General features: G+C 45.3%; 1 protein-coding gene across 1 annotated transcript in view; it reads right to left on the bottom strand.

Annotated features, from left to right (window-relative positions):
* The window catches only part of NIPBL (NIPBL cohesin loading factor), a 1354860-nt gene that overhangs the window by 1061859 nt on the left and 268677 nt on the right, over positions 1-24324 (bottom strand). Inside the window, 1 exon segment of the mRNA XM_033932779.1 lies at positions 10260-10420. Within this exon segment, the coding sequence (XP_033788670.1) occupies positions 10260-10420 (161 nt within the window).

Consider the following 24324-nt stretch of genomic DNA (forward strand, 5'->3'; position numbering starts at 1 on the left):
GAAGGACTTGAGTCCAGCGCCAGACAAGTGTAACAGATAGTCAAGGACAGCAGATAAGGAGGCAGACAACGGCTCCTGCTGTCGAGTAGCACACCAGGAAGAGAAACGGGTCCACTTCTGATGGTAAATTGGCGAGTGGACTCCTTCTGAGACACCTCCAGGATGTCCAGCACAGGCTGTGAGAACTGGAACGAGGGCATTAAGTCTCGAGGAACCAAGCAGTTAAGTGCAGAGACTGAAGGTTGGGATGAAGCAGAGAACCTCGACTCTGCATAAGCAGAAAAGGAAAAACAGGCAGAAGAAGAGGCTCCCTGGAACTGAGTTGTAACAGAAGGGAGAACCATGGCTGTCGGGGCCACCGAGGAGCTATCATTTTGTACATCGCCTAGAATGTAGAATAGGCGATTAATCAAACTATATAATAAACTTGGATAAACTTGGATCAGGATCATGGTGGCACTCGTGGACTCGAGCCTGACAACAGTCTTCAGAATCAGAGGGAATGGAGGGAACTCTTACAGAAATAGGTTCGTCCAATCCAGCAGGAATGCATCTGCCTCAAGTCTGAGTGGGGTGTAGACCCTGGAGCAGAAGAGGGGCAACTTGTGATTGTGGGGGGACACGAACAAATTGACATCCGGAGTCCCCCAACGAGCAAACACTTGATGCAGGGTCAAGGAATGGATGGACCATTCGTGAGGCTGCAGAAGACGACTCAACTTATCCGCCAGACAATTGTGTTGGCCCTGAATGTAGACCGCTCGAAGGAATATGTTGCGGCGGATAGCCCAATCCCAGAGCCGTATCGCCTCCTGGCACAGGGACCGGGACCCCATTCCCCCCTGTTTGTTGATATAATACATGGAAACCTGGTTGTCCGTGCGGACCAGCATCACTCGGTCACAAAGCAGGTGACAAAAAGCCTTCAGGGCGAGGAAGACCGCTCGAAGCTCCAGCAGATTGATGTGACAAAGTCGGTCAGCACTGAGTGCGAAGACCGTCCAGATGAGCCCCCCCAAGCATAGGCCGACGAGTCTGTAGTCAGGACCTTCTGCGGAGGAGGAGCATGAAACAGAAAACCTCTGGAAAGATTGGAAGAGAGCATCCAATGGAGAGACTGCATCAACAAAGGAGTCACAACAATGAGTCGAGAGACAGAGTCCAATGAGGAATACGGAGGTGAAGTCTGGCAAAAGGAGTCACATGAACCGTGGAGGCCATGTGACCTAGGAGGACCATCATGAGCCGAGCCGGGGCCGAAGACAGATGGGCTACCCTCCAGCATAAGCGAACAAGGGCCTCCTGTCGAGGCCGAGGCAAGAAGGAGCGGAGACGAGCCGTGTCCAGGACCGGTCCGATGAATTCCAGAAACTGGAACAGATAGAGCTGAGACTTGGGGAAGTTCACCTCGAAGCCGAGGCTCTGAAGGAGCAAGATGGATTGATTTGTCGCGAGAAGACGTTTTGATCAACCAGTCGTCGAGGTAAGGAAACATCTGCAGGCCTCAGAGACGCAGGGCCGCAACCACCATCACTAGACATTTCATGAAGACCCTCGGAAAGGTAGCCAGGCCAAAGGGAAGAACACGATACTGGAGATGGAGATCCCCCATCCGGAATCTCAGATACCGGCGAGAGGCCGGGTGTATCGGAATGTGCATGTACGCCTCTTTGAGGTCCAGTGAGCACAGTCAGTCCCCCTCGTCCCAAGAGGGAGTACAAAGTAGGAAGGGTGAGCATTCTGAACTGTTCCCTGACCAGAAACTTGTTCAGAGCGCGGAGGTCCAGGATTGGACGCAGATCCCCAGTCTTCTTGGGTACCAGAAAGTACTGGGAATAAAATTTGGTGTTCCATTGGTCCGAGGGAACCTCCTCGACCGCCTGAAGGCGAAGAAGGGCCTGAGCTTCCTGCAAAAGGAGAGGCAGCTGAGACGAAGCAGAAGGAAACTCTCTTGGAGGCAGGTCCGGGGGACATGACTGAAGTGAAGGGAGTACCCCTCCCGGATGATAGAAAGCACCCAACTGTCGGTGTTAAGACTTTCCCACTGGGCATAGAAATGATAGAGACGACCCCCGATAGGGAGGGGGGAAGGCTCCATGTGGAAAGGAGCCCGAAAGCTCAGACCAGAATTGTCAAAAAGATGGCCCAGTCTTCGCCAGAGCTTGCAGCTGGGCCTTAGTTTGACATTGCTGCCGTTGTTGAGGCCGCTTCGGGGGAGGCCGAGAAAACGCAGGAGTAGATTTCTGTGGATACCTCTGGAGAGGAATTTTGTATTGCTAGCCGGGGGGGCCTTTGGTTTAAGTTTCACCAGAGAGATAAAGGACTGTTTGTGGGCCGATAGGTGCTTGGTGGTCGCTTCAATAGACTCATCGAAGAGCTCATGACCCACACACAGGAGATTAGCAAGACGATCCTGTAGATTCGGATCCATATCCACAAGACAGAGCCAAGCGAGGCGACGCATGGCGACCGCAAAGGCCGTGACCCTCGAGGACAACTCACAGGCTGCCTGGAACATATAGAGGCGAAGCTGGGAAAGGGTCTCCTCGAGGAGGCAAAACTCCCAACGCCGGAACATCCTCCCGGAACGAGCGGAGGGTATCCACAAAGAACCAGAGGTAGGACGTGAAGAGAAAGTTATAGTTGAGGACACGATTCGCCATCGAGTTTTGGTAAAGACGGCGACCAAACTTGTCCATCGTACAGCCCACTCGGCCTGGAGGGAAGGCAGCGTAAACCTTAGAGGGGTTGGATTGATTCAAGGAAGACTCAACCACCAAGGACTGATGAGAAAGCTGAGAACTCTCAAACTCCTTAACCGGAATTGTCCGGTAACAGGCCTCCAACTTGGAGGGAACGGCCGTGACCGCATAGGGGGTCTCCAGGTTCCAGAGAAAGGTTTGCCGGAGAACCTGGTGCAAAGGCATGTGCAATGCCTCGCGGGGCAGATGATAAACACCCATCTCCTCAAGATATTCCTGGGTGTAACGGGACTCAGACTGGAGGTCCAGTTTCAAGGCCCTACCCATGTCAGAGATGAAACGAGTAAAGGAGCAGTGTCGAGAAGAAGACTCATCCTCCTGAGGAGACTCCGAGCGAGATCTGGGGGCAGCCGAGAAAGAGGGAGAAATTTCCCTCGAATAAGCCGGGGCCTCGGAGTCCCGCGAATGGGAGACTGAAGAAGCTCTACTAAAGTGTCTGGGGGCGTCAAGGAATGACTCCATGCTAGGTGGGCTGGGGAAGACCCCAGGGTCTGAGGAAGTAACTGGCGACACCTCGGGGAAGACTGGGTAAAGGAAAAGTCCTCCACTGGTTTTGAAGAAGGCCCTTAGAGGCTGGTAGCTGCCTCGATGGGGAACACAACCCCGAGTCCAACTCGAGGACAAGCGTGTGTCTAGAAGGTTTTCCGTTCGGAGAACTGCCCCGAAGGGGCGGAGAAGCACGTGGCTTTTTAGGAGGGGCAAACCTCAACAAAATAGCAGGGAAAAAATGACCCCCTAGTCTGGAACCCCGGAAAGTTACAGGTGACTCGGGGGATGAAGAATCACTCGAGGGAACCTGGCGAGTCTTGCGGGCAGGGCCTCGAGAAATGAGGGGACGCCCAGGCTGGTCAGACTGAGACTGGGTCGAGACCAAGGTCAGAGACGTCGAAGTCGGGACCAGTTGGCTCACCACCGAGGAAAGCTGCATGGTAAGAACAGCTTTAAGCATGTCCTCAAACATAGGCACAGAGACCAAAGGTGGTTGGGTCTTAGGTGCAGGCGTGTGCTCCTTGGGGGTCAACCTCGAGGAAGAATATTCCCTACGTGAGGAGGCACGCTTAGAGTGATGTCTCGAAGATGCCAACGAAGTGGCACTGACATAAGAGTCGGAGGTAGGCTTCCTTGCTGGCACATCTGAGGAGGAAAGAAGAGACTTATCCGAGGCCGGAGTAACAAGAGGGGCCGAGGCCGAGCTCGAGGCCTGACCTGCAAGATCCATGGGGCCAAAGAGTTGGAGAATCTTGGCCACCCTCCGACGAAGAGCCCGTGGTTGCAAAATCACACAACGGGGGCACAACTCAGTGCGGTGCTCTGCACCCAGGCACTCCACACACCAACGATGAGGGTCGGTGATGGAGATAACCCGGTTGCACTTAGTACAGTTTTTAAACCTGGAACGAGGCCAGGACATAAGAAAAAATATGGCTGCAGCCCCGTGAGGCCAGGCGGCCAGAGTAACGAACCAAAAACAAATAAAAAGAAGAAAAAAAACAGATGCGAGCACAGCGACTCAAAAGAAACTAACCAAACAAGCCGCGGTGCAAGAGAGACAACGATAACGCGCGAAGCAAGGGAGCAATGATTCTGGCTCTGCCGAAAACAGAGAACTAAGGAGACGCATGCCCTAAACCAGGCGGGAGGGGCACGCGTGGGCCAATTGCAAGCTTGAAGGTCTTCAAGCAAGTCTGCTTGCGAAAACGTCCGCTAGGGGGCTCCGTCGGTGACGTCACCCACATGTAGAGAATATGTTGCCTGCTTGTCCTGGGATAATAATGGTAACATATTGAGGGCCTCAAAATAGTACCTGGGCCGTGAGTTTGAGACCACTGTTTTATAAACATAAACATGCCCCATCAACCAGTACAGCTGCAATAATAAAGCAAGCAAAACACCACAGAGTTATGATAATGGTGTAAGCACTGGCACTGATTTGGTGTGCATGTGTACGTGTGAGTATGTGTGTGTGCGCATGTGTACGTGTGAGTATGTGTGTGTATGCGCATGTGTACGTGTGAGTATGTGTGTGTATGCGCATGTGTACGTGTGAGTATGTGTGTGTATGCGCATGTGTACATGTGAGTATGTGTGTGTAAGCATGTGTACGTGTGAGTATGTGTGTGTAAGCATGTGTACGTGTGAGCATGTGTGTGTAAGCATGTGTACGTGTGAGCATGTGTGTGTGAGCATGTGTACGTGTGAGCATGTGTACGTGTGAGCATGTGTACGTGTGTGTGCGTTTATGTAACATAGTAACATAGTAGATGACGACAGATAAAGACCCAAATGGTCCATCCAGTCTGCCCAACCTGATTCAATTTAAATTTTAAATTTTTTTTTCTTAGCTATTTCTGGGCAAGAATCCAAAGCTTTACCCTGCACTGTGCTTGGGTTCCAACTGCCGAAATCTCTGTTAAGACTTACTCCAGCCCATCTATACCCTCCCAGCCATTGAAGCCCTCCCCAGCCCATCCTCCACCAAACGGCCATATACAGACACAGACCGTGCAAGTCTGCCCAGTACTGGCCTTAGTTCAATATTTAATACTATTTTCTGATTTTAAATCCTCTGTGTTCATCCCACGCTTCTTTGAACTCAGTCACAGTTTTACTCTCCACCACCTCTCCCGGGAGCACATTCCAGGCATCCACTACCCTCTCCGTAAAGTAGAATTTCCTAACATTGCCTTTGAATCTACTACCTCTCAACTTCAAATTATGTCCTCTGGTTTTACCATTTTCCTTTTTCTGAAAAAGATTTTGTTCTACGTTAATACCCTTCAAGTATTTGAACGTCTGAATCATATCTCCCCTGTCTCTCCTTTCCTCTAGGGTATACATATTCAGGGTTTCCAGTCTCTCCTCATACGTCTTCTGGCGCAAGCCTCCTATCATTTTCGTTGCCCTCCTCTGGACCGCCTAAAGTCTTTTTGTGTCCTTCGCCAGATATGGTCTCCAAAATTGAACACAATACTCCAAGTGGGGCCTTACCAATGACCTGTACAGGGGCATCAACACCTTCTTCCTTCTACGCCTCTCTTTATACAGCCCAGCATCCGTCTGGCAGCAGCCACTGCCTTATCACACTGTTTTTTCGCCTTTAGATCTTCGGACACTATCACCCCAAGGTCCCTCTCCCCTTCCGTGCATATCAGCTTCTCTCCTCCCAGCATATACGGTTCCTTCCTATTATTAATCCTCAAATGCATTATTCTGCATTTCTTTGCATTGAATTTTAGTTGCCAGGCATTAGACCATTCCTCTAACTTTTGCAGATCCTTTTTCATATTTTCCACTCCCTCTTCGGTGTCTACTCTGTTACAAATCTTGATATCATCTGCAAAAAGGCACACTTTTCCTTCTAACCCTTCAGCAATGTCACTCACAAACATATTGAACAGGATTGGCCCCAGCACCGATCCCTGAGGGTCTCCACTACTCACCTTTCATTCCTTCGAGCGACTTCCATTAATCACCACCCTCTGGCGTCTGTCCGACAGCCAGTTTCTGGCCCAGTTCACCAGTATGTGTGTGTGCATGTGTGTATGTATGTGTGTGCATATGTGTCTGTATGTGTGTGCGTGTTTGTATGTGTTTGTGTATGTGTGTTTGTGTATGTGTGTTTGTGTATGTGTTTGTGCGCATGTATGTGTCTGTATGTGTGTGTGCGTATGTGTATGTGTATGTATGTGTGTTTGTGTATGTGCGTGTGTGTGTGAGTGTGTGTATGTGTTTGTGTGAGTGTGTATGTGTGCGTGTATGTGTGTGTGTGCATGTGTGTGCGTGTATGTGCATGTGTGTGCGTGTATGTGCATGTGTGTGCGTGTATGTGTGTGCATGTGCGCGTGTATGTGTGTATGTGCGCGTGTATGTGGTATAGGTTGATAACTAATCTCCGCAAATGCTGGAGGACCCTGGCAGTTTAAATAAGCATTCCACATTGGGCTCATAAAATTATGGGTGAAACTTGCACAGGGGGTCTAAATGACCCTCACAGTGACTCCCTGAAGGTCCTCTTGAGCTCCACAGCGTTCACACATCTGCCAAATCTCCATTGGAGGACTCTGAAAAGGGCCTCTTCCTCTGGAATCGAGCCTCTTGTGGATCCCTAGCCCTGGAGGTCTCAGAGGAGGTTGAGCCCAAGGCTCCCGCCCCCTCCCTCGCATACACCACTGCACATGCATGCTCCTCAGTTGACCATCCAGCACAACCTTGGAATACTACAGAGGCAGAAAGGCCTGAAGGGTCCATCCCTATGGGGTTTTGAGGCAGATGAAAACATAGGAAAAAAGATTATTTAAAATTCAAGATGGTCGATGTCAGTGAATTTGCACCAAAAATGTCCCAGGAAAGGGGGGGGGGAGGTTCTCTTGAAATTCGAAAACTACACAGAAAGGTATTTTGGAGGAGGAGGACCCTAGCTCCTGGGAAGAAGCCAAACAGCCTGTAAGCAGCTACTCAGGGGATAGCCACCAAGTTCTAAAAATATTACAGCAGGCTGGCTAAACCTGAAAATAATAAAACTGCAGAGCAGGTCAGAAACACATCTGAGCAACTTGCCTGCAGAATAAAAACTGAGGGGGCAGGAACAAGCCTCCTGGGTAGTAGGTGGAATTGAAAGATGAAAGATGAACGATATTCAGCAAACAACTTGCAAGTTCAGATGCATAACCATTGTGTTCAGGACTACAAGACACATTGCACTAGAAAAGAAATCAATAATAGCGACAAACCTTTTTGAGAGGCAAGTAAGTAAAAGGAAAAGAAGGCCACTTTGGTTCTCAAAAGTAGAACTGAGAAGGTAAGGAATAAGAGGTTAGCTTTCATAAACTACAAAAGATCATAGAAATAGGAAGACAAGCAAAAATATCTAGAAAAGTTAAGAGAGGCTGGTCATGTAGTCAGGAAAGCAAAGATGCAAATGGAAGAAAAAAATAGCTGAAACAGTAAAACGGGAGGCAAGACTTTTTTAGATATATTATAGGAAGTGCAAAAGTGACATTGTGAAACTCAAAGGTGAAGGGGAGAAATATATAGAAGCTGATAAAGAAAAGGCTGAATTGCTTAACAAATATTTCTGTTCTGTGTTCACGGCTGAAGCGTCGGGAGCGAGACCACAGAAGACAAACATGAATAGGGATGGAGCAGTAGTAGACACTGATCGATTTTCAGAGGGTTGTGTTCATGAGGAGATAGCTAAAATAAAAGTAGACAAAGCAATGGGGTCAGATGGTGTACATCCTAGGGTGCTGAAAGAACTTAGGGAAGTTCTGGTGGCTCCGCTGACTGACTTTTTCAATGAGTCTCTAGAATTGGGACTGGTACCAGAGGACTAGAGAAGGACGGATATGGTCCCTCTACACAAAAGTGGAAGTAAGGAAGAAGTAGGGAATTACAGGCCGGTAAGTCTGACTTCTGTGGTAAGCTAATTAATGGAAATTCTTTTAAAACAGAGAATGGTGAAGTTTCTGGAATCCTGTGGATTACAGGACTGGAGGCAACATGGATTCACTAGAGGTAGGTCTTGTCAGACAAATCTGATCAATTTTTTTGACTGGATGATCAGAGAATTGGCTAGAGGGAGTGCACTAGATGTGGTGTATTTAGATTTTACCAAAGCCTTTGACAGTGTTCCACACACAGACGTCTAATAAATGAACTCCTCGGGATGGGTCCCAAAATGAGGGGCTGGGTCAAGAACTGGTTGAGTGGAAGGCGACAGAGGGTAGTGATCAATGGAGATCATTCTGAGGAAAGGGATGTTACCAGTGGTGTGCCTCAAGGTACTATTCTTGGGCCTGTTCTTTTGAACATTTTTATCAACGATTTCGCTTCAGGGCTGTCGGGTAAGATTTGCCTAATTACGGATGATCCCAAAATCTGCAATAAAGTAGACGCCCAGGATGATGTGAATAACATGAAGAAAGATCTGGCAAAGCTTGAAGAATGGTCTGAAATTTGGCAGCTAAAATTTAATGCTAAGAAATGCAAGGTCATGCATTTGGGCTGCAAAAACCTGTTTAGCTGGTGAAGAACTTATATGTACGACAGAAGAGCAGGACTTGGGTGTGATTGTATGTGATGATCTTAAGGTGGCCAAACAGGTTGAACAGGTGACGGCAAAAGCTAGAAGGTTGCTAGGGTGCGTAGGGAGAGGTATGGCCAGTAGGAAAAGGAGGTATTGATACCCCTGTATAAGACTGGTGAGACCTCATTTAGAATATTGAGTACAATTCTGGAGGCCCTACCTTCAAAAAGATATAAAAAGGATGGAATCAGTCCAGAGGAAGGCTACTAAAATGGTACGTGGTCTTCATCATAAGGCATATGGGGACAGACTTAGGGCTTGACAATTTAAGATCACCGATCATGTTTGCAATCGTGTACCAACCTGATTTTCCTCCGACTCGATTCACTAACTTTGGTGCCGATCAACCTCCGATTCGATCAGCGCATGCAAATGAGGGGAAATTGCATGCAAATGTAGGAAGGCAGCGATTCACTAAACATTTTCAGGAACACCGACTTGGCTGGCCGATCAATAATGAAGTGATTGCTGAAGACCAGTCGCTCACATCCCTGCTGACTCTCCTGCCCAAGAAGTCGCCCCGACTCTCCTGCTCTCTGCTCTCATATGGTCCCCTGAAAATAGTGGCCCGACTCTCCTGCCCCTGGCCCGACTCTTGCCGCCCTGACTCTCCTGCTCTCTGCCACCCTTCCCTTTTTGAGGTAAAACGGTAGGGGACAGTGAACAGCACATGTAAAATGCTTGCTGAAAGAAAAGAAACACACAGAATGAGCAAAGCCTCACACAGTGACACCAATGTGTGACTGTAGGCTGCGGAGCCAAGTTCTGAACTTGACCAGGCATGGCTCTGAGACTGTGACCTGGCAGTTGCCGTTAGGTCTGACCACACTGTGCAGCCACAGCAAGCAGAGTGGGAAGGTAAGCCAGTGACACGAGCACCACCAGCATGACCTATCACCTGCTCAAGGCAGAGAAAATATTAAGATTATTCCAGGGAGCTCCATAGCTTTTTGCAGTGATGACACCAGTAGAATTCAGTTCTCTCTACCTCTACCTGCCAGTAGAAAGGGATAACACCTATTAATCCAGAATGGTGGAGCTAGTGCTAAGAAAAGGAAGTAGCTTTCTCATAAATATCACTGGCTTCTGTTCACAGTTAGTGAAGTTATAATGTAGCAGCCCTATTACATAAATTTGCATATCTATGATAAACCAAAATCAACACCATACCTGATTTGGTTAGTGATATCAAATTTTAAAAAAATCTATTAAGCTTTCTGAAACAATGTTTAAACACATCTCTTTAAGGAGAAAATGCCGCAAAGTTCTTTATTTCATTGAAATTACCATCTGGACACTAATATTTCCATGCCAGTACACTTCTCTTGTCAGCATTGCACAAATGTTATATAAAGGTCAGCTTTATAACTCTCCAAATATGTGTGTATTTTTGTCTGTTAAGAATGACATACCTCGCCACCTAGCCTGTGCACAATCTGCAGGTAGTCTTCATTTGAGCCATGCCTTGAGTTCTCAGCATGGTGATTTGCTGAACTCCCAGACAATTGTGCAGATACTTTGTTATCATGCATGTTTCTCATCCCCCCTGGGACAATGGGACTAGACACTGAAGCTGAAAAGAAGGGAGAATGCAAAACACACATGATTTAATAATATATTGCACCATATAAATCAGAACACAGATATGATCTCAGTGGACCCAATAAGAAAGCTGTCAAAACTAATTAAACTGGGTGTGTATTACTCAACTCCCAGTGTCAAAGAGCCATCCAAAATTTTCAAAATGCTTAGTAAGAAACCACATATTAGAAGCTAGGGTCACATGGCTCGAACAGCTGATTCTGGCAAAGTACATGAATACTTGAAGTAAAAAAAAGATGACTTCCTACAGGTGTATGCAGAAAATCAACTCAGACACTTTAACTTTTCTCTAGTGGCAGTGTAAAGTATAAGCATGATTTTTATCCATGCGCAAATAACAGAGGATTATGTTTGAAGATCAGGTAAGTAGTACCAGCTGCAAAAGTCCACATATACTTAAATTAAGCAGCTTATTGAAGATTTATCACAGCATATCTTACAATATTCTTTTCACTCTATTTAAAGAAAATGCATTTTTGCACAAATATTCTAAAAAACCTGATGAGTTTGGTTTTTGTTTTGCTTTTAAAATATCCAAGAGTTGTGTTTACTAATGTGCGCTAAGCAGATAGTACAGGATTTAGTATGTGCTAACAGTTAAAAGATGGAATTGGGGGACTAGTAGCAGAGCATCAGATGGATAACCAATTTCATTTGAAAGCACACGAGTGTACTACTGTTCACCTGGTTAGGATGAAGAGACAGATGCTGAAGTGTTACCAGAAATTAGGGAGGCTAAAACTGGATAGCACAATAATAATGGGTGATTTCAACTAACCTGATATTGACTGGGAAAATGTAACATCAGGAGATAAAATTCCTTGGTGAAATCAAGGACTGCTTTATGGAGCAGCTGGTTCAGAAATGGACAAGAGGCATACCAGTTCTAGACCTAGTTCTTAGTGAAGCACATAATTTGGTGCAGGAGGTAATGATGCCAGGTCCACATGATAACTGTGATAACAACATGATCAGATTTGACAAACTCTGGAGTAATCCAAAACAAAAGCATTTAACTTTAGGAAAAGAGACTATGGGATAGATGCACTAAAGTCGGCAATCATCGCTAAACCCGTTTTCACAGCTTTAGCGACAATCTCTTTTACCGACACGATGCACAAACGGCCCACCATGTGTTTTGCCCCTCGATCGCCCATTTTCCGATCCAGCCAAACCCTATGCAGTGCAACCAAGCAATTGATGCACTAACATCACTTGGCTATTCCAAAATCCACAGTTAATTACCACAGGTGTTATCCAGGGACAGCAGGCAGATAGTTTCACATATGGGTGACATCATCCACAGAGCCCCGGTACAGACACTTTTTAAAAGTGCATCGCCACCTTAAGAAATTTAAAAAGTTTGCGATAGCCCGCACCATGCATGCACAAGTGGCTTCCTGCGCGACATAGGCATGCAGCTCTTCAGTTCAGTAAGCCAGATAAGAAGCCAACCAGGGGAGGTGGGTGGTTTGTGAAAATATCTGCCTGCTGTCCCTGGATAACACCTGTTACAGTAAGTAACTGTGCTTTATCCCAGGACAAGCAGCATATTCTCACATGTGGGTGACCTCCAAGCTAACCAGAATGGAATGGTGGGAGAGTTGCTGTTTAGGAAACTAAATTTTTTTAAATTGACTGGCCAGCCGAAGTGCCCATCCCGTCTGGAAAAAGATTTCATACAGTAATGTGAGGTAAAAATATGAACTGAGGACCAAGAAGCAGCTTTGCATATTTCTTCAATAGGGATAGATCGGAGAAAAGCTACTGAAGCTGCCATAGCTCTAACTTTATGGGCTGTAACCCGACTCTTCAGTTGCAGTCCAGCCTGAGCATAACAGAATGAAATGCGGGAAGCCAACCGCTTGGAAATTGTTTTCTTGGAAATAGGATGCCCCAACTTGTTAGGATCAAAGGAGACAAAAAAGTTGAGCAGATGTTCTATGTAGCTTTGACCGGCTGAGTTAATAGGCCAAAGTCGCTTGCAATCCAGAGTATAAAGTGCTGTTTCTCCTGAATGAGAATGAGGCTTAGAAAAAAAATACTGGAAGCACAATCAATTAATTAATTGAGATGGAAATCAGCGACAACTTTCTGAAGGAACTTTGGATGTGTGCAGAGCACCAACTTGTTATTGTGAAATACAGTGAATGGTAGTTCTGCCACCAATACTTGAAGTTTACTCACTTTTCTGGTAGAAGTGAATGAGATGAGGAAGACAACTTTCCAGGTAAGGTATTTAAGATGAGCCATAGACAAATGGAGGCTTCATCAATTAAGCAAGAAACCACATTGAGGTCCCAGACCACTGGAGGTGGTTCGAGAGGTGGTTTAACACTGAAAAGATATTTCATGAATCTGAAGACCAGAGGAGGAGCAGTTAGGGGAAGAGCCAACTGTCCTGGTACATGTAGGTACCAATGACATAGGAAAATGTGGGAGGGAGGTTCTGGAAGCCAAATTTAGGCTCTTAGGTAGAAAGCTGAAATCCAGATCCTCTAGGGTTGCATTTTCTGAAATGCTTCCAGTTCCATGTGCAGGACCCAAGAGGCAGGTAGAGCTCCAAAGTCTCAATACGTGGTTGAGATGATGGTGCAGGGATGAGGGATTTAGATTTGTTAGGAACTGGGCAATCTTCTGGGAAAGGGGGAGCTTGTTCCAAAAGTACTTAACTGGGATGAAACCAAGCTGCTGGTGCTAACATTTAAAAAGGAGATAGAGCAGCTTTTAAACTGAGATGTGGGGGAAAGCCGACAAGGAGCAGATGGTTCAGTGTGAGGTATCCTTGGAGGATACTATTCAAACAGGATATTTAGGGAGTCCCGGTAGAGAGGTTCCAATAATGGTGAAAGAAAGCCAAGAGGGTTTAAGAGGAAGGCAGAGTAAAAGACTCAAATTTTCCCTGTCTTCTCAGCAGACTGTAGTTGCGAGGAAAAAACACAATTTGAAGTGTCTGCATGCAAATGCTAGAAGCCTAAAAAATAAAATAGGAGCCTAAAAAATAAAATAGGAGAGTTAGACTACATAGCACTGAATGATGAGATAGATAAAATAGGCATCTCGGAGACCTGGTGGAAGGAGGACAATCAATGGAACACTGTGTTACCTGGGTACAAATTATATCACCAGGATAAGAGTAAATAAAATTGGAGGGGGGGTTGCGTTATATGTTAAAGAGGGAATTGAATCAAATAAAATAAACATTCTGCATGACATAGATAGCAGTGTGGAATCCTTATGGATAGAAATTCCATATGTGAAGGGAAGGAATATAAAGGTAGGGTTATACTACCATTCCCGGGACAAAATGAGCAAATAGATGAATAAATGTTTTCAGAGATTGGGAATGATGGAGAAATGGGCAACACTATAATAATGGGTGATTTCAGTTACTAAACTTGGTCTAACAGGTAAATAGATCCCACGGGGTGAGACACAAATACAAGACTTAAAGTCAAAAGCTATCTTACTCCGAGGAGTACCTAGTATCAAAATGAAATATTTGGAGAAAAAGGGAGGTTAAAACTGTATAGCACAATAATGGGTCATTTCAATTAACCTGATATTGACTGGGAAAATATAACATCAGGAGATAAAATGGCAGCAATTTTCTCCAATGGACTGAATTTGTGCAAATGGCAGATTTGCAGCAGCGCTGTCTTTGTTGGTAAACCCCTGACACAGCCTTGACAGGCGAAATGGGGATTCCCTGTTGGGTAAACAGGAGAGGGAGTTGGAGCTTGCTTCTTGTAATGAACCAGCTGAGAGCTGAATATCACTGAACATTGCTGGAACCTGTGGTAAGTGCCCCTTTTGTTGTTAATCTAAACTGTAGAGCTGTAATAGTTGTGTGAAGTGCAGCACATTTTTTAATTTCGGTCTTCTGGGATGTTGATGTTTATAAAAGAAATTCTGAGAGCTGAGTTGTTAGCATGTATTTGGAGGTTTTTTTTTGAGACCCATGAAGCCCTTTAACTGAGGTATCTTAAATATTTCATTTTGATACTGGGTGCTCCTCGGAGGAAAATAGCTTTTTACTTTAAGTCTTAGATTTGTCTCACCCCATGGGATCTATATATCTGTTAGATCGAGTTTAGAGTTTAACATATGTTTTTTATTATTATTTGAAAGAAACAGCATATGATTCTCAATTTTTGAAACAGTATGATTTCAATTACCCCAACATTGAATGGTTAAATGTTACATTGGGGAGTGCTAGGGAGGTAAAACTCCTAGATGTCAAATTACTGCTTCTTGGAGAAACTGGTCCGGGAACTGACAAGAGGGCGTGCTATTTTGGATCTGGTCCTTAGCAAGACATAGTACAGGGTCTGCTGGGAAACAGTGACCAAAATGTGATCAAATTTGAGCCGATAATGGGAGTAATGTTGCAAAAGAAATCTGTAATTTTCAAAAGGGTGACTATGATAAAATGAGGAAAATGGTTAAAAAGAAGCTAAAAGGATCAGTTGCAAAGGTTAGGACTGTGACCCAGGCGTGGATGTTATTTAAAAATACTATCGTGGAAGCCCAGACCAGATATATTCCGCGTATCAGCAAAGGTGGAAAGAAGAGGAAATGAGAGCCGGTATGGTTAAAAGGTGAAGTGAAAGAGGCTATTTAGAGCCAAAAAAAAAATCCTTTAAAGAATGGAAAAAGGATCCGAATGAAGAAAATAAGAAGAAACACAAGCACTGGCAAGTTAGATGCAAAGCATCGATAAAGACAGCTAAGAAAGAATATGAAGAGAAACTTTCAAAAGAGGCAAAAACTCATATTTTTTGGGGTACATCAGAAGCAGAAAATCTGTGAGAGAATCTGTGGGGCTGTTGGATGATCAATGAGCAAAAGGGGTGCTCAGAGAGGATAAGGCCATAGCAGAAAGACTAAATGAATTCTTTGCTTCGGTCTTTAAGGAAGAAGATGTAAGAGATCTACCTGAACCGGAAATGGTTTTCAAGGGTGATGATGTGGAGAGACTGAAAGAAATCTCGGTGAATCTAAAGATGTACTAAGCCAAATCGACAAGTTAAAAATTGAAAAATCGCCAGAACCGGATGGTATACATCCCAGGGTAGTACCTCAAGATTGGAGGGTGGCTAATGTTACACCAATTTTTAAAAAGGGCTCCAGGGGAGATCTGGGAAATTACAGACTGGTAAGCCTCACTTCAGTGCCAGGCAAAATGGTAGAAACGATTATAAAAAATAAAATTGTGGGACATGTAAACAAACATGATTTAATGAGACAGAGTCAGCATGGGTTCAGCCGAGGGAGATCTCGCCTCACCAATTTACTTGACTTCTTTGAAGGTGTGAATAAACGTGGATAGAGGGGAGCTGGTTGATATAGACTATCTAGAATTTCAGAAAGCTTTTGATAAATTTCCTCATGAGAGGCTCCTGAGAAAATTAAAGTGTCATGGGATAGGTGGCAAAGTTCATTTGTGGATTAGGAATTGGTTATCGGGTAGGGTTAAATGGTCATTTTTCTCAATGGAGGAGAGTAAACAGTGGAGTGCTGCAGGGGTCTGTACTGGGACTGGTGCTATTTAACTTATTTATAAATGATCTGGAAATTGGAACGAGTGAGGTGATTAAATTTGCAGATGACACTAAAATGTTCAAAGTTGTTAAAACGCATGCGGATTGCAAAGAATTGCAGGCGGACCTTAGGAAATTGAAAGACTAGGTGTCCAAATGGCAGATGAAATTTAATGTGGACAAATGCAAAGTGAATTGGGAAGAATAGACTGAATCACAGTTACTGGATGCTAGGGTCCACCCTGGGATTTAGGGCACAAGAAAAGGATCTGGGTATCATTGTAGACAATACAATGAAACCTTCCACCCAATGTGCGGCAGCAGCCAAAAAAGCAAACGGGATGCTAGGAATTATTTTAAAAGGGATGATTAACAAGACTAAGAATGTTATAATGCCCCTGTATTGCTCCATGGTGCGACCTCATCTGGAGTATTGCGTTCAATTCTGGTCTCCTTATCTCAAGAAAGATATAGTGGCACTAGAAAAGGTTCAAAGAAGTGCGACCAAGATGGTAAAGGGGACGGAACTCCTCTCGTACGAGGAAAGACTAAAATGGTTAGGGCTCTTCAGCTTGGAAAAGAGACGGCTGAGGGGAGATATGATTGAAGTCTACAAAATCCTGAGTGGAGTAGAACGAGTATAAGTGGATCGATTTTTCACTCTGTCAAAAATTACAAAGACTAGGGGGACACTCGATGAAGTTACAGGGAAGTACTTTTAAAATCAATTGGAATGGCACAAGTCTCCATGAGGAAAGGCTAAAGCAGTTAGTGCTCTTCAGTCTGGAGAAGAGATGACTCAGAGGAGATATCATAGAGGTGTGTAAAATACTGAGTAGATTGGAACAGGTATATGTGGATCGATTGTTTACTCCTTCCAAAAAATGCTAGGACTCAGGGGCATGCAATAAAGCTAATAAGTACCATATATACTTGAATATAAACCAAGATGACCTTTTTTCCCCCATAAAAGGAGAAAAAAAGGTTGACTCAAATATAAACCAGGAGGGATTTGATAATCACTAAAAGAGGTAATTAATTTGAAATGTGTGTTCATCATAAAGCCACAGATTGAAACACTTTCTTAGCAAATAGCCAGCAGCAAACTAGGACCTGAGGCTCTTCCTCCAGTAGTAGGAACATATAACAGTTGTTCTAACTAAAGTAGAATCGTCCCAATACATCTGTGTTTTCACTCATTAATGAATAGTGAAAAGAATGAAACGGTGAAGAGAGTATTTTTTAGAGAGTTTATATTTAAGTGCCCTGCCAGGCTCTGCCCCCAGCCCCCCTCCCTCCCTCATACCTTCTCTACCTGACAGGTTCTGCACCCAGCCCCACCCCTTTCCTGCCATGGGCTGCAACGAGCTGAGCCTTCCTCCCTGCTAGGCACTGCACCTAGTCCTCCTTCCTCCATGCTCGGCTCTGTACCCAGCCCCTCCCTCCTTCCCCTGCCAGTTCTGCACCCAGCCCCTCTCTCCCTCCCTTCCCCTGATGCCTTGCAAGCCTCCCCCGGGCTTGCAGTAAGCTCTGGTGGTCCAGCAGTAGGCAGGGACAGGAGGGATCCCTCCCACCTACTGACACCCCACAACTCCCTCCCATCTCTCAGACTTTTAAGAAACCTATCTTTAAAGCCCTGTTGGTCCAGTGGTGAACTGTGGCAGGAGCGATCTTCCTATGCTCCTGACCCGTGCAGAGCTGCTATCTGAAATGGTTGCTGTAAGTTCTTGCGGCAACCTTGTGAGTTTCCACTGTCTCATGAGGTTGCCACAAGAACTTGCAGCAGCCATTTCAGATAGCGGCTCTGCAAGGGGCAGAAGCATAGGAAAATTACTCCTGCCCCAGTTCACTGCTGGACCACCGGGGCTTTAAAGGTAAGTTTTTTTAAGTCTGGGAGGCTAGAAGTATGTTAAGATATGTCAGAGTCGACCGAGTCAGGGGGCAGGAGGGATCCCTCCTATCACAGCCTACTGTGGGAACAATCCCTCCTGTCAAGGCAGGCCCAAGGGAGGCCTGCAATAGATCTGGGAAGGGGGCAGGTGGGTGCCGAACTGAACATAATCAAAGGAAGCACCCCCTCCCCAATTTTTGGGCATTTTATTACCCCAAAAATCTCAATTTGTATTCCAGTATATATGTTAATACATTTAAAACAAACTGGAAAAAAATATTTCTTCACTCAATGTATAATAAAACTCGAATGCATTGGCAGAGAATATGGTGAAAGCTGTTAGGAAGGGTTTAAAAGAGTTTGGATAATTTCCTAATCAAGAGACCATAGTGACATAATAGATGGCGGCAGATAAAGACCCAATAATGTTTCCTCTAAGCTGCATGGCTACACACCTTTTAGCAGGAAGCCTCACATCCGATGGGATCCGGACCAGCACCTCCCTCATTTACCACTCACCCAACTTCTGCCACTGCTGCTAGTTTCCCGAAGAAGCAGCAGCAGCAGCAGAGGCAAACTGAAACAGACCAGCAGCAGGACATTCCCATACATACCAGAAGATGCTGGCCCGCCCTCTCCAACATCACTTCTTTCAGGGCAGAGCCAGCAGTCCCAGATATGAACAGGAAGGTCCTGCAGTTGTTTTTTTCATTTTGGCACTACTGCTGTTGCTTTAGGAAAGCAGCAACAGCAATGGGGATGCTAGGGAACCAACGCTGGTGGATGTGGGGTGGGAGACGGGATAGGCACTGGTGGAAAAAGGGTGGGAGGAGAGAGAGGGGACAGAAGCTGGTGGATATGGTTTGAGGTGGGGGGAGAGAGTGGGGTAGATTCTGTATAGAAGTGGGAAGACAGATTCTAGATAGAACAGGGAGGGAGAGGGCAGATGTTGAGCATGGGGTACAGAGAGGAGATGATGGAACGGGGAGATACTGAATGGAAGATTAGGGAAAGTGGGCAGATGTACTGAAGGGGAGAGAAATACTGATGGAAGGGAAAAGAGTGGAGATGCTGGATGAAACGGAGAGGAGGATAAGCTGTATAGAAGGAGGGAGACAGAAGTCTGTATGGATGAGGGGAGAGACAGAGGAGGGATACGATTCAAAAGGGCAGTGAAAGGGGTAAGAGGGGTAGATTGTATGGAAGGGGGAAGATACAGAGGAGGGATATACTGATGAAAGGGGAGAGCGAGTGTGTTAATGCTGGATGAAAAAGGGGAGAGAGTAGGCAGATGCTGTATAGAAAGGGACAGATGCTGGATGGAAGAGGGGAGAGAATTGCAGATATTTGGGGGAAGAGGCAAAAAGGATAGAGATAATGATAGAAGAGGAAAGAAAGGACAGATATAGGTGGCAAACACTGTATAGAAGGCGAAGGCGAAGAAAAAGAGGACAGAGTTAGTGAAAGACTGGGAATAAGGGAAAGTAAAATGGGAGAGCCAGGATAAGGGAATGGGGTGAAAAGCTGCCAGTAGACCATAAAAAAGAGAGAACCTGAAGACTAGATAGTAAGAATGAGTTAAATCTGGACATAGAGGTAGAAAAACATATTGAAGAAAGCCGAAAGTAAGAGGAGAGAAAAATCCTGGCAAGAGACTTAAGACAGAGGAAAGCAGAAAACAGAGAAGTAAATGGTCGGAAAACAAAAGTTAAAAAAAAAATTAATTTTTAATTCAGGATAGAGTAGTGTGATATCTGTGTTTATAAAGGTTAATAAATATAAATAAAATTAAGATGATATCTTTACAATGGACTAATTTTAATACATTTTGACCAACTGTCAGAGACCAAAACTTCCTTTCTCATGTCAGGTTAACTCGCTGTCTTGATCTCAGGAAGGTGTTGACCTCTTGAGAGCTAACTGAAAAATGTTTTAAATCCTTTCAATAAAATATCTTATTTTCCATTTTTAATTTATATTTTTAATTCTTAATTTGTAATGTACAGTGTGTATAATACCATCAGGGTAAAGTAACAGAAAAATTTAGCTCACAAGAACTCAGTCCTTTACTTGCATAAAAAAAACTTTTGCTCACATGAACCTGGTACTTATTAGGAACATTGGTCCATAAGCCAATCCATTGCTTATTCCTTGGGATTTTGCCAAGTACTTGTGACTTGGGTTTGCTACTGTTGGAAACAGGATACTGGGCTTGATGGACTTTTGGTCTATCCCAGTATGGCAACTCTTAAGTTTGTATGATTGTCTTAAAGATATTTTAGTTGCAGCAAGAAAACCTAAAATTTCAGGTAATCATCCCAAAGAGGCAACTAGGAACTGCTCAATTTCTATGCATCAGGGCTTGGAACTTTGAAAGTGGAATTAATAGACCCATTGAAAAGGGATAAGATGCTGGAAACATGAAAACCAGTGCTAGCTAGAACAGAACAAATCAACCCCAAAAGCAAAAAAGAAAGTTAGCTTTTTGCTACAAATAACTTTTGCTACCTTCCACTTTTGTTTTTTTTGTTTTTATAAACGAGACAGAATTCCACAGGGAAGGGAGGAACAATACAGTAAAAAAAAAAAAAAAAAAAATTTGAAATGAATACTATCTTAGGAGCTGATAATAAACACAGCAATCGTCAAGCACAGCAGAAACACCATGCTGAAAAATACCATGGCCACTGAAATTGGTTGCTAAATCAATGCAATGAGTAGGCAGCTAGAGCAATGTGTTGCCAAACTAGAGGAACCACAGAGCTAGCTACTAACTGAAGTCCAAAAATAAGAATACAGGTCTTTCAAAGAGCAGCACAAATAGGAAACAGTCCTGTAGTGAACTGACAAGGAGAGCCACAAAACACAGGAGAGCAAAGCCAAAGAGAAACATTAAGGGCCTGTTTTACAAAGCCGCACTAGCGACTGCCGCGTGGCAACAGCCCCGAAGCCATTTAAATCTCTATGGGCTTCAGAGCCGCTAGCGCGGCTTTGTAAAACGGGGGTAAGTCCAGACAGGGAATAACAATGCAGAAGAAAGAAGTCAGAAAATTCATTTGGAGCAATACCTAACAAGGTAAACTTCACCAGAAGTTCTTGATCTGGCACAAAAAATCCCCAGAGAAAGAAATTTAAAAGTCACAGTTAGGATTGTAGAACAAAGAAACCCTCAACTTTCTTGCTCTTCTGAGGCCTGCAAGCATTCCCAGTTAGGAAGTGGTGTAAATAAAGAATGCAAAAAAGCTGGCAAAATTAACTCGCTTGTATGTGGCTATCCAGCTATTTTCAGTGCTGCTGACTGGTTAAATACTGCTAGAAATGACCAGCTAGTATCAAAGTGGACAACGGCGCGAAAGACAAAGGCACGCCCAGACAAATGAGCGCAGCGGCGCACGCCGCTCAAAATTACTGTTTTTAGGGGCTCCGACGGGGGATTTGTTGGGGGACCCCCCCCCATTTTACTTAATAGACATGACGCCGGCGTTATGGGGGGTTGTAACCCTCCACATTTTACTGTAAACTTAACTTTTTCCCTAAAAACAGGGAAAAAGTGAAGTTTTCAGTAAAATGTGGGGGGTTACAACCCCCCACACCCCCCACAACGCCCCCACAACACAGCGCAATGTCTAGTAAGTAAAGTGGGAGGGGTTCCCCCCACGCCCCCCCATCGGAGCCCTAAAAACATTAATTTTGAGCGGCTCACGCCTCCGCGCTGTGCTCAATTGTCTGGGCGCGCCTTTGTCCCGGCGCGCTTTTGACTTGACACCAAGGCATTCTAGGGGTGGAATTCAGTTAGCTTCCAATATTCAGAGCTAAGCGGCCACGTTTAGTACATAAAAAGGACTGAATAAAATAGCTCTTTATGCGCTAGCCCATGGCCAGTTAAGTATGAATACTGGCTTTTCAAAAACAGGAAATTAAATGCAAAAGACCACACAAGACCCAGCACTGAATTTCCGCTTTTAGTACCAGTGGTTGACAAAATAATGCAAAAAACACCACTTTTTTTTTTTTTTTTTTTTTTTTGCTACTTCAGCTTGTCTGCGGTGTTCTTTGCTCACATGTTTAAAGACAATTGACTGTTTTCAGTCCAAATCTTTATATGTGAGCTTGCAAACCATTGGACCCCTGAGGAAGGCGTGTTCACCGAAACACGGACCATGTAGGGTCCGGTTGGATTTTTATCATTGTATTTTTTTTATCATTGTACTTTTTTTTTATTGAATTTTCATGTTTTTATATGTCAGTGTTTAATAAATTATCTCCAGAACATCTGTATCCACAGTTTTTTGTTTTCATCGGTGGATTGTTTTCACTGTGGATTATTGGGTCTCCCCATTTTTCTTTGTTGTGCTGCACTTCAACAATCATAGTCAGCAACCATGCACAGTAATTTACACGTTTAGTTTTGTCGGGATCTCTCACTTCCTGTACATGTTATTCGGTACGTTTGAGGTTCAGAGATTTCAGCACTCGCTCACACATCGTTTGTGATACACCAACTTGCTGAGAATCTTTTGAGTTGATTTTCAGGGGCTAATTGCAATCCACTGCTGAATGTCACGGACTTCAGGCATCTGGACTGATGGAGGCCTCGATTTCTTCACTATCATTGTCGCCCCGTCCAAGCATCTCCCTCCCTCTTTACTGATCACCACTACCCCATCCAAGATCCCTCCCTCCCTCCTTAATGATCGCCGCCACTGCTGCCGCCCGATCACAGTCGCCGCCCCGTCCGAGCATCTCCCTTTTTCCTTCCCTGTCCCTTATCTTCGTGGCGGGTGATTTCTAATTTCCTTCCTACCAGCAGCTGGAGCGTTGAAGTCGCATGTAGCTGTCATAAAGCACAGTTACTTACCGTAACAGGTGTTATCCAGGGACAGCAGGCATATATTCTCACATGTGGGTGACGTCATCTATGGAGCCCCGATGCGGAAGCATTTTCAAGCAAACTTGATTGAAGATTTAAGTTTGCTCTGCTGCTCCACGCATGCGTGCCTTCCTGCTCCACTAGGGGGCGCATCCCCTCGTGGTCTCCAGTTCACTTAAATAGCAAAGAAGCCAACCTCGGGGAGGTGGGCGGGTTGTGAGAATATATGCCTGCTGTCCCTGGATAACACCTGTTACGGTAAGTAACTGTGCTTTATCCCAGGACAAGCAGGCATGATATTCTCACATGTGGGTGACCTCCAAGCTAACTGAAAAGGGATGGAGGGAATTTGGCAATTTAAGCAAATAGATTTCGCAATACCGATTGGCCGAACCGGCCATCGCTTCTGGACAGTGAGTCCAGACAGTAGTGGGAGGTGAAAGTATGAACCGAAGACCACGTGGCAGCCTTGCAGATTTCCTCAATAGGTGTGGACCTGAGGAACGCTACGGAGGCTGCCATCGCTCGGACCTTGTGTCCCGTTACTCGACCATGCAGCGCGAGACCAGCCTGAGCGTAGCAAAAGGTGATGCAATCGGCCAACCAGTTGGACAAGGTGCACTTGGAAACTGGGTGGCCTAACCGGTTTGGGTCGAAGGACAAAAACAATTGTGGGACTTTCCGGTGTGGTTGAGTGCGTTGGAGGTAAAAGGCCAACGCTCTCTTGCAGTCAAGAATGTGAAGCGCCACCTCTCCGGGGTGAGAGTGGGGCTTGGGAAAAAACACGGGCAAGACGATGGACTGATTGAGGTGAAAATCAGACACTACTTTAGGCAAGAACTTTGGATGTGTGCGGAGTACCACCTTGTCATGGTGGAAAACAGTGAAGGGTGGGTCCGCTACCAGAGCCTGTAGCTCACTAACTCGCCGGGCGGAAGTGAGTGCGAGCAGGAAAATCACCTTCCACGTGAGGAATTTAGGATGGCATTTGTCTAGGGGCTCAAATGGAGGTTTCATTAGTTGAGCCAGAACCACATTAAGGTCCCAAACCACCGGAGGGGGTTTGAGAGGAGGGTGGACATTCAGAAGACCCTTCATGAAGCGAGAGACTAAGGGGTGGAGCGAGAGGGCTTTTCCTTCCAGGGGCTGATGAAAGGCCGCAATCGCACTGAGCTTGACCTCAGTTCCAGGGAAAATGGTCGAATCACTGATCAGGGAAGGTATCAATGAGCATATAGAAAAAAATAAACTGATGAGATCAAGCCAGCACGGTTTCTATAAAGGACGATCGTGCCAAACAAATCTACTACATTTCTTTGAGGGGATAAGCAAACATTTGGACCAAGGTAGCCCCATTGACATAGTTTATCTGGATTTCCAAAAAGCCTTTGACAAGGTACCCCACGAGCGCCTGCTGAAGAAACTGTGGAACCACGGGGTGGAAGGGGACGTCCACAGATGGATCCAAAATTGGCTGATGGATAGGAAGCAGAGGGTAGTAGTAAAAGGACACTGCTCTGACTGGAAAGAGGTCATGAGTGGTGTCCCCCAGGGGTCAGTGTTGGGACCGC

This window comes from Geotrypetes seraphini, chromosome 1 (assembly GCF_902459505.1).
Source record: "Geotrypetes seraphini chromosome 1, aGeoSer1.1, whole genome shotgun sequence".
Classification (NCBI taxonomy): domain Eukaryota; kingdom Metazoa; phylum Chordata; class Amphibia; order Gymnophiona; family Dermophiidae; genus Geotrypetes; species Geotrypetes seraphini.